Source organism: Zingiber officinale, chromosome 2A (assembly GCF_018446385.1).
Source record: "Zingiber officinale cultivar Zhangliang chromosome 2A, Zo_v1.1, whole genome shotgun sequence".
NCBI lineage: Eukaryota > Viridiplantae > Streptophyta > Magnoliopsida > Zingiberales > Zingiberaceae > Zingiber > Zingiber officinale.
This window is the reverse complement of record NC_055988.1, coordinates 146,048,303-146,058,724: the sequence shown is the minus strand read 5'-3', so window position 1 is coordinate 146,058,724 and position 10,422 is coordinate 146,048,303. Positions and strand designations below refer to the sequence as shown.

Here is a 10,422-nt window from a genome sequence, read left to right as displayed (position 1 = left end):
ACCTACTTGACAGACCAGGGTAGCAGACCGGGGAAAAAGTAGACCGGATAGAGCGGCGAGGGGATATGAAAGCGAAAATTGTATATCCTAATATTTCTTTCGGCAAACTAAGCAATTTTAGCAAAAATAAACCTTAAAGTTCAAGCGGAAAAATAGTGAAGTAATTCACAGGAAATTGTTAAGTCATTATACACAAGTAGCCAAGAAGGATCATTTGAAAGGAGCAAAAATCTCATCCGGAATTACCTTAAGGATGCGGTCATGATCTAAAAACTCAGCAGGAGGAGCTGATTTCAAGTAGCCCTATTAATAAAGTTGTCGTAGAGCCCTGGCCGTACCATAGATGACAGACGTGGAGAAACGCTGCCCTGCTTGTGTACAGAATTCTGGAGAACGCAGGTACAAAGTGCGGCTCTGTTGACAGCGGTCATTCTCTCCTTGTTTATAAATGGCCGGGGTTGTAGATACTCCCTCTGCAGTAGCCCGGGCCTAAGCCAGTTCAGTTTGGGCGGCCAACAGTTCTGCTGATTGAGATGTTAATTGGGCCGCCTGGGATTTTAGTTTCTTGTCATACTCCTGCGCTAAAGTTTCAGCGGCGCGTAGCTTCTGGGTCAATTGATCAATAACACGCTGATGCTCCAAAACTTGTTGATCCATGCATTGCTGATGCACGACATCGACCTGGCTTTTTTCTTCTTGAAGAGACTTAAGCTTGTGGTTAGTATGAACCAAGGATACTTCCAGATGGTTCTTCTTTTTGGTTAGATCCTTTACTTCGGCTCTCAGGGCATGACTAGCCTGCGCCGGATTATTTAATTGAAGCTCTAGTTCAGTTACCTTGTCCCTCAACATCTTATTTTGGTGATGAACAGCATGGAAGGATTGGTTTATCATCAGGGACTCTGCACAAGCCTGGGACATAAAGGAGACATCTAATAAGAATGGGAAGGATAATAACTATGGTAATCAATCGCGGAGGCTTACCTTGATATATAGCTCGGAGAATCTATCCATCTGAGCAGGGGCGACAAGAGTTCCATCTGATGCATGCTTTCTTCCCACAAGGTGGTCAAGCGACCTTTCATTGTCAGGGAGCTAGTGGGAACATCTTGACGTGACTGTAACTCAGCCTCAGAAGGAGCAGTGGTACGATAATAAAGAGGAACAGGTGGTGGTGGTTGGGAAAGCCCAGCAGCTGAGCTAAAAGGCCCATCAGCTGACCCAGAAGGAGCAGAAGGAGGCGCATGAGAAGACTCTGGGAGATGCGATGGGCCGGCCTCGGTGCTCTGATGCTGCTGCGAGGTAGAAGGTTGAGCTAGCGGAGGCTCGACCGGAACTGCGGAGGGATCAGGAGGAGCATCTGCCTGGCTCGGGACAGGAGTCGGGGTTGCGATAGGAGGCGAAGGAGGAGTGGCTGTTGCAACAGGAGATGAAGGAGAAGGAATAGCGGAAGGACCCGAGTCTTGGCGGGGATGGGGGGCTCGGTGGCGAAGTCTTTGAGCCAAAGGCTGATCATCTGAGTCAGAATCCTCAGATGGTAGCTGAACCCTGCGTCTAGAAGAAGAGGGGGCATCTTGATCCACGCGATCATTCATAGAACGGGCCTATCGAGCTACTTGAGAAGCTTCTCTGAAGGCAGGGCTGGCATAGGTGACATTGGCTAATCTTCGACCGAGGCCGCGACCAGGGATATAAGTTGGTCGAGAGGGATCAATTGATTGAAGGGGCGTCGGGGTGAAGTGCCGAGCAATAGGCGGGGCCCGGGGACAAACAGGGGCGGCCGGCCGGGATGGGCATGCAGTCCGGGGACGAGTGGAGCGAGTAAAGGAGGCAGGTCGGACAGTAGAAGATCCTCTACGAGGAGGACGGGGTCGAAGATTTGCAGTAGTGGCCATACTGGCACGGGTTGAAGTCGGGTAGGGGAGCGATCTCCTTTCTAAGATAATTCGACCGCGCCTCATTATCTCCATGTCACTTATAGGAAGAGGCTGAACCTCTGAAGCACAGTTTAAGAGCTCAGCTGTACAAGATAAAATAGGAGGTCAGCTACAATAAGAAAAACAGAATGCTTATGAAGTGGTAACAGAAGCTTACCTAGGGAATGAGGCGTATCAGGAGTAAGATAGCTCAGGCGGAAGTAGAATAGCAACTCCTCAGACAATAAGCTTGTTAAGTTTAGTTGTCATCCCGCTAGGCGAGTGGAAGCCTCTATATAGGATGTATCAAGATGAAAATCCTCCAGTGGCGGGCTCGAGGGAAGTGAAGAGTGCCATCGCAAGGGTCATTCTACCTCATGAAGAAATCGAATGAAGAAGAATTTGCTCCTCCAGCTCGGTTCAGAAGGTTACAGGGGCGAGAAAAAAAGCAGTCCGAAGATGAAGCTGGAAGCGGAATGTGCCTTCTTCCTGTTGCCGGAGGGTAAAAAAGCAATGGAACAAATGGGCGGACCAGGACAGCTCGCATACGTCACAGAGTATCACGAAGCCACAGAGGATCCTTATAGAATTCAGCGCCAGTTGTCCTAGAGGAATCTTGGAATGGCGGCACACGTCAGAAAAGAAGGGGTGAAGAGGAAGACGAAGGCCAGCCACGAATTGTTCTTTGAAGAAGGTGCAATATCCCTCGGGAGGAGTAAAAAATTGGTGTATTCCAGTGGGGATGATCACATGTGCGTTATCCCCGACTCCATAGGTATATCATAGATCATCCCGATCTAGTTCGTCGAAAGTGGATGAGCCTGGATAGTACACCGCTGCCAGAGAAGACAGAAAAGAGGGGGATGCCATGAGAAAAGAAACAGAAGGAGGAGAAATCAAGCGGGAAGCTATCGACGCAAAAGCAGATATTCAAGAGTGATAATGGATTCACGCGGAAGGAAGAAGAAGACGTGCAAAGTCTGGAGGCAAAAGCAAGAGGAGATTATTTATAGCCACTAGGTAGAGAGGCAATTTCTTCAGGCATCATCCACCGATGCACAATAATTGGCAGGAACAAAGAGGGACGATGGATCTTCTTTGAAAATAACGCCCAAGGGTATATCTGGAAAAGTGTTGGCATAAAGTACGAGGAGATGGATTTCGGGAAAAAACGCAACAGTTGTCCTATGGAAAAGTGTCCTCGCTTTCCCGGTTTGGTCTTAACCCTCGATTTCCCACTCGGGAATTATTTCCTGACCTGGATTACGGTGGACAGAGCAGACCGGGATGATTGGCTGAGCTAAGTTAAGCGATCAGCGGAGAAAGTGGATTATGGCGGAAAGAGCAGACTGGGATGATTTGCTAAGCTAAGTTGAACGATCAGCAGAAAAAGGTAGGGAAAACAGGTCGGGGTAAAAAAGGGAAGCTCGACCGGGGCTAGATAAAACTTGAACCAGAAGGTCAAAGTACATCTCCATATTGCTAAGGCTTGTAGCGGTCAGGAAACATACAAGGCAAATGATAAGAAGCTGACAAGCTAAGGAAAGATCGAAAATAAGCAGTCATGACATATCATGAGAAGGTTAACATGTCATAAGAAAGTTAAGTAGTTCAAGGCAAATGCAAATTCGAAATTACACGGCAAATAGTTTGAGCAAAAGTTTAGCAGCTTCATTTTTACATTAAAATTCAACACATAGTGCCACATCAGGGGTCAGTATCAGCGGGAGGCTTAGGGAGGAGAAATAAGTCATCGTCATCTTTAAAGGAAGGAAGTGACCCGGCCGGAAGCTCATTCATCAGGTGGGCAATATCTAAGAAATCTTCTGAAAGGGCAGAGTGAAGCTGATCCTGCTCAAACATTTGACAAGCCCCGCCGGCCACGCCACAGCATAGCATGAGATTCATCAGACCTCCAATCTTCCTCAAGAAGAAGGGAGAGGCGACGTAGGCTCGCCTGTATGCTCTTAGACGACCAACTTCTCCAGCCTGATAATCTGTCAACTCTGCCCGGGCCTTCTCCGCGTCAGCTCGGGCCAAAGTCAAATCTTGTTGACTTTGGGAAGCACTCTCCTGAGCTTTTAAAAGATCGGCCTGCATTAATTTGAGTGTTGCTTGGCTAGCTTCCCAACTACTTTGGAGGGTCTTCTCCCGGTCGGCACTGGAGGCCAGCTGACCCTGAACATCTGTTAAATTCTTCTGAAGAGTCTCCTGGGTTTCTTGCAGACTCTTTAAATCGGAGGATAGGGTAGTCAACCGGGCGTCCTTTGCATCCAGCTCAACTACCAGCGAGCGACGCCTCTCCGCCGTAGAAGCTAGTTTGGACTCGCTTGTCTTCAGAGCTGCTTCCAAGGTCTTTATTTTGTCAAAAGCTGCATGGGAAATGTTGCGGACGGACTCTGCGGGCTCCCCAATCAATCGGAGATAACTCGCTAAGTCCCCAGGGGTCGGGTTGAGGGGATCGCGGGGAGTTAGCGGCAGCTCCAACTCTTGAAGACGAGCCTTTAACACTTCATTCTCCCTCTACAAGCGGGAGGCGTATTGAATGGCACTCAGGTTGGCGGAACAGGCCTGCATTAGATATATGAAGAAGGATTATAAGAGATTCCAGCAGAGGAGCCTTGATAAAAGAAAACTTACAAAAACTATTTGGCGAGAAGCTTGATCCAACCCTTCCATCGGCGGATTGTTCCAAAATTTTCGATTGCCCGATCGCTAGGACGCGACTAAATCGCCCTGCAGCTGAACCAGGGCAACAGGGGGAGGAGCCTCTTCAACAGTTTCTTCGACGGCGTCGGGTTCGGTGGAGGAGGGCAGGAGCCAAGAGTCGATAAAGGCATACTTCTTGTGAATTTTCCCCCGAGATCGGGAAGTAGAGGCCGGAACGGTTGCTGGAAGCGAGGCAGATAAAGTGGGGGAACTCCTGAGTTGGTTCGTTACCTGAAGAGGGAGCTGCCCGGGAGAGAAGGCCTGAGCGGGAAAAGAGGCCTGCTCGGGAGTTACAGCCCGACCGAGTGACGGGGTGGATATTCTGAGTGATAGAGTGGGAACCTCTGGTCCTAGATCAATCTCCCGGTCGGGAGTAACGGCTTTGGCCGTTGAAGATTGAGAGGTCATGGATGACCTCCGGCCTGAGGGAAGAGGCAGAGGAGACTCCTGAGTCGCAAGAGTAACTTTCTTCCTTTTGCGCTGAAGGCGTAATCGTTTGGCAGGAGGGGGAGAGGCAACTCACTCCTCCTCAACCTGCCCCAATGTGGCAGGGTCTTCTATAGGAGCCACATCCAGGGGAAGAGCCGAGGGAGCTTCCTCCTGGGCTGGCGCAGGTGGGGCAGACTGTGGGGCGAAAGGGGCAGATCGGGAGGAAGCCGCTAAGCCCTGCTTAAGCTCCACACTTATAGCTTGCAAAACGGTGAAAGATTGGCGTTTTATATCTGAGGAGTAGGCCCGGAGCATGGCAGCCTCTGCAAAGTGAAAGAAAGGTACCTCAGTTAGCGAAGAATAGTAAGGAGGAAAGCGGGGCCTTACCTAGCGGAGCCCCTATCTCTGCCTGAACTGGGCTGAGCCCGAAAGAATACAAAAAGCCTTCCAAAAGTATTATAGACAAACGAACGCTGACACCTTGAAGTTTTTCTGAAGCGGCGTCGCAGGAAGACTGATGCTGATGTACAGGGAGGTTGGAATGGAGATCAGAACGCCATTGGGTCGGCTCGACCAAGGGTTCAGGTGATCTAACAAACAAGAAACGAGATTTTCACCCCTTGTTGGAAGAGGGCATGTCAGAAAAGAACTTATAATCAGGCCTAACCTGTACCATGAATACTCCCGGTTCCAAACGTTTGAAAGAATAAAAATAATGGAATAGTTGAACGGTCAAGGGAATTTGGTATATGCGACATAGAATGACAGTGTCACATACAGCTCTAAAGAAGTTGGGAGCAAATTGAGAGGGGCAGATACCAAAGTAGTGGCTCAGGGAGTAGATAAAGGGATGTATGGGGAAACAAAGGCCTCCTAGAAGTTGATCCTTAAAAACAGTCATGAAACCCTCGGGAGGGGATGATGGATGTTTGTTGGGTGTGGGAATTCGAAGCTCGTAAGCCTCACTAAGCTTCAAGTCAGACCGAATCACAGACAGGTCGTGGTCATCTATGTCAGAAATGAAACATGAATACCAAAAGGTGGCCTTACCTTCAGCCATTATCAAGGTGAGGAAGGTTAAAGAAGAGATCAGTCGAAAGGAAGGAGGGCACCAGGCGTAAGGAGTAGAGAAGGGGAAGGGCTGAGACACCAGGAACAGCGAAGGAACAAGAAGACGAGGCCAGTCGAAACGCTCAAGGCAACGACGGCGGACTACCTTTAGGGCTTATAAAGTGGGTTTTCCTAGGGAATATCGAAAAGATGTGTCGAGTATATTTTTGGGTAAAGCGCCCAAAACCGTCCGATCACGGAATTGTTAGAGTGTATACTAAAAGCCTAGCTTTTGGTATAAACATTTATCTAGAAATAAGAATCACATTGGTCAAATGTCTACATTTGTGATAAATGTAGTTGTTCAATTAATTTATATTGTAGATAACATGGTGTGTGGTGTCACACACAGAGGATCATGTTATCAGTACTTTATAAATTATAAACAGTAGCTCACGACCAAAATGGAAAGGAACAAACCATTAGAAGGTCGTAGTGTAATTAGGTATCAGTTTATCTTGACTGTATAATTACACTAGTACACTTAGAGTGTATTGAGTAGGACCATTTGAGGTCGTTTCTTTTATACTGATTTTATAAAGAAACAAAGACCTCGGTTATTATGGAAGTGTGTGCTCTTAATCCTGATATAATAACAAGTACATATATTTGATATTTATTTCTTTAATTTATCAATGGGTGAGATTTAGTTCGATGAATCAATAAGCCCGATAAGTTGGGAAATAGTATCACTTATAGTGTGTGTTGTTGATTATAGAAGGAAACTGTGTCCTAGAGATACTAGGTTGAGAATGTCCCCAAGAGGAGCTCATAAGGATTGTCATGTTAAACCCTGCAGGTGGACTTAGTCCGACATGACGATGAAGTTGAGTGGTACTACTCTTGAAGCTAGATATTAATTAAGTGAGTTGTCAGTAACTTACTTAATTAGTGGACATTTGTTATCTTAAACACAGGGAGACTAACACACTCATAATAAGAAGGAGCCCAAAAATATAATTTGGGATTGGTGCGGTAGTTCAATGATAGTTCTCTAGTGGAATGAATTATCATTGATAAAATTAAGTTGTGTGTTCGGAGCGAATACGAGATGCTTAATTTTATCGGGAGACCAAAACCAATTCCTCCTCTCGGTCCCTATCGTAGTCTCTTATTTATAGAGTTCTATACCCATCTATACCCACCTTCTATACCCACCCAATAGGGGCCGGCCAAGCTAGCTTGGGAACCAAGCTAGGGCCGGCCTAGGTATAAAATTGGGTGGTCGGCCCTAGCTTGAACCCAAGCTAGTGGGGCCGGCCAAATTAAATTAAAAAAGAAATTTAATTTTAATTTTTATTATTATGTGGAAGATATAATTTAAAGAGAATTAAAATTAAAATATCTCTCTTGTAAAAGATCTACAAAAGATTAAAGAAAGAGATTAGATCTCTTTCCTTATTTGTAGATTGGAGAGATGTTTTATTTTCTCTTTAAAAATTATTCACATGTTGATAAAATTAAAATTATAGAAATTTCCTTTTATCAACCATGAAGAGATTTTAAAGAGAAATTTTATTTTTTAAAATTTCCGGAAACAAATTAGGAAGTTTTAATTGTTGATTAAAACTTGTCCAATTTGTTCTCCAATGATGTGGCCGGCCATGAGATTGTAATTTGGGAAATTTTATTTTATTTTTCTTAATTAAATCATGTCAAGGAAATTGAGGAAATTTTATTGTAATTAAATTTCCTAATTTGCCTAGACCAAGGAATATAAAAGAAGGGGTAGGGATGCCTTCATGAGATATAACATCTATTATTCCTCTCTCTCTTTTGTTCCTTGGTGTGGCCGGCCATCCTCTCCCTCTCTTCCTCTTGTGATGGCCGAACCTCTCTCTTCCCCTTGGAGCTTTTGTGGTGGCCGGATACTACTTGGAGAAGAAGAAGAAGAAGGAGAGAAAGCTAGCATCTCTTGGAGCTTGGTTAGTATTTTGGTTTTTCTCCTTGGTGAAGTTTTCCTTTGTGGCCGAACCTTGCTTGGAGGAGAAGAAGGTGGTTGGTAGTTTCTCATCTCGGTAGATCGTTGCCCACACAACGTCCGAGGTTAGAAGAGGAATACGGTAGAAGATCAAGAGGTTTTTCTACAAGGTATAACTAGTAATTTTTATTTCCGCATCATGCTAGTTATTTATGGAAATAATACCAAATACAAGAGACTTACGTTCTAGAATTTCGAATATGTTTTTTCGATGCTGTGTTCTTTTGTTTTTTTCTTTTCCTTGTGATTTGATTGTTCTTTTTGGTTAACCTAAAGTTATTTTAGGAAATTAAATATTAGCTTTCTATAAAAGGTTTTGTCTAGTCGGTGGTGGTTGCTCCCATATCCAAGAAGGCCATGTGCCTCGCCACGTCGATCTTGGGAACCGATTATGGAAATTAATATTTAATGGAATTAATAACTAAGGTGATTTGTCGAACGTGTTAAGTTCGCAGGAGACCCAAGTCAAAACCTAAAGAACAAATAGATTAAGTTTTGGATCAAGCGTGTTAAGTTCTGCAGATCCAAAATTTAATTTAAAAGAACACATAGTAGCTAGGAAAAGGTTCAGACCTTTGTACAAAATTTTTGTACAGTGGAACCTCTAGGCTTTCCGAGTAGCAACCAACAATTGGTATCAGAGCTAGGGTTTTGCCTCTGTGTATTTGGTATTTAGTTTAATTATGCACATGTCATACATAATTTAGGCAGGATAATAGTAGGATGTGCTAACTTTGTGGATGTAGGATCCAACTATTATGGCTTTTAGTTATTATGTGTGTGATTGGACCCTTGGACATGTCAAGGGCATTTATTTGTGTGTGCATGATTGTATTAAAATACAGCAGGAGCTGTATTTAGTTTTATTAGGATTTTATTTTTGATCTAGATACATGTACATTCCTTTTATGGAATATAGGATCAAAAATGTAAAATTCTATTTATGTCGCGGATCGAATCTTGTAAAGCGTGGAACCTTCTAAGGACCAGAGGCGCAGCGGAACAAGGAGCAAGATGGATGCGACAGCTAGACCCGGTGGCGGTAGCCAAATATGGCAGCAGCTTGGGATGACAACACACGGAGGATAACTAGAGATAAAAGCCATAATAGTTGAAAATTAGATTTTCTATTTATTGCTTTTATATTGTGCTGTGTGTGCATGTTAGTTTACAAGTTTAGTAGGCTAGCATAGTTAAAATTCCTCATTAATAAATAACTAAGTGGGAGAGGGATTTTTAAGTAAATCCCATGGTCTCCATTACTAGTTTGTAAGTGATGCAAACAAGCATGCGCGTTGGCTCTGAGTGCCTTCCTCCATAACGGATGAGCTAGTTTGCAGATCACTAGAACAGACTTCCATTTTTGGATGACTATAGGAAGTTAATTAAGAGCGTGTGATCTTCCCCAACGGAAGAGGCATAATCTTATTAATGGACTTAGTGTCAAGTAATGGTATACACTTAGACACATCTAATAGTATCCTCCCATCGGAGTCATTTATTATTTGTGTGACCAAATGAAACCAACTATTAATTTGTCATAAAACTAGGTTGACAAGATAATAAAATTAAAGGGTTAAAACCCTCTTACAAATGATTGATTTTGTATCGTCCACACTAACGTGGCATACAAAATTAACGGTGTTTGAGATAATTTTATTTGTCATAAAGTTACGTTGACAAGATAGTTAATGGGTAAAACCCTCCTCTTACAAATGTTGATTTTGTATACGTCCACACTAACGTGGCATGCAAAATTCACGGTGTTTTGAGGTGTTGGTAAATTTAAATAGTATTGTTAGGGGAATCAATATTATTTTAAATTTAGAAGTCTTGACCAAATATTTGATTAAAGATAGACCAACTATTAATTTTATTCGTCATAAAGTAAGGTTGACGAGATAATAAAATTAAATGATAAAATTTCCTCTTTGAATTTGTATACGTCCACACTAACGTGGCATACAAAATTCATGGGGATTTTTAAGGAGTTGGTCTTAACCAAATATTTTTGTGATTCTTAGGATGATGGTCAATCCCTAGCTGATATACTTTAAGATAGACTTAGTGATCCCAATTATAATTGATTGGAAATAGGATTTGGACATTAAGGTAGATTGTCCTCTTAGAACTAAGAACAATATAGGTGTATTTTATTCATTAGTTGAAACATGTTTAGTGGTGTTATCTACCAAAACCTGGAGTGTAGATACAGATGCCATTAATCATGTCCGCAATTCATTGCAGGGTTCCAGGAAACCCGACAACTAAATGAAA

The 10,422-nt window shown here is 43.7% G+C and overlaps 1 protein-coding gene across 1 annotated transcript; it reads right to left on the bottom strand.

Annotated features, from left to right (window-relative positions):
* Window positions 1-489: 489 nt before the first annotated feature.
* Window positions 490-1,595, bottom strand: LOC122044090 (max-binding protein MNT-like). Its single transcript, XM_042604632.1, has 2 exons — window positions 1,079-1,595; window positions 490-932 (listed from the first exon to the last, which is right to left on the bottom strand). Exons 1-2 carry the CDS (start codon window positions 1,593-1,595, stop codon window positions 490-492), a joined length of 960 nt encoding a protein of 319 aa, XP_042460566.1.
* Window positions 1,596-10,422: the final 8,827 nt, after the last annotated feature.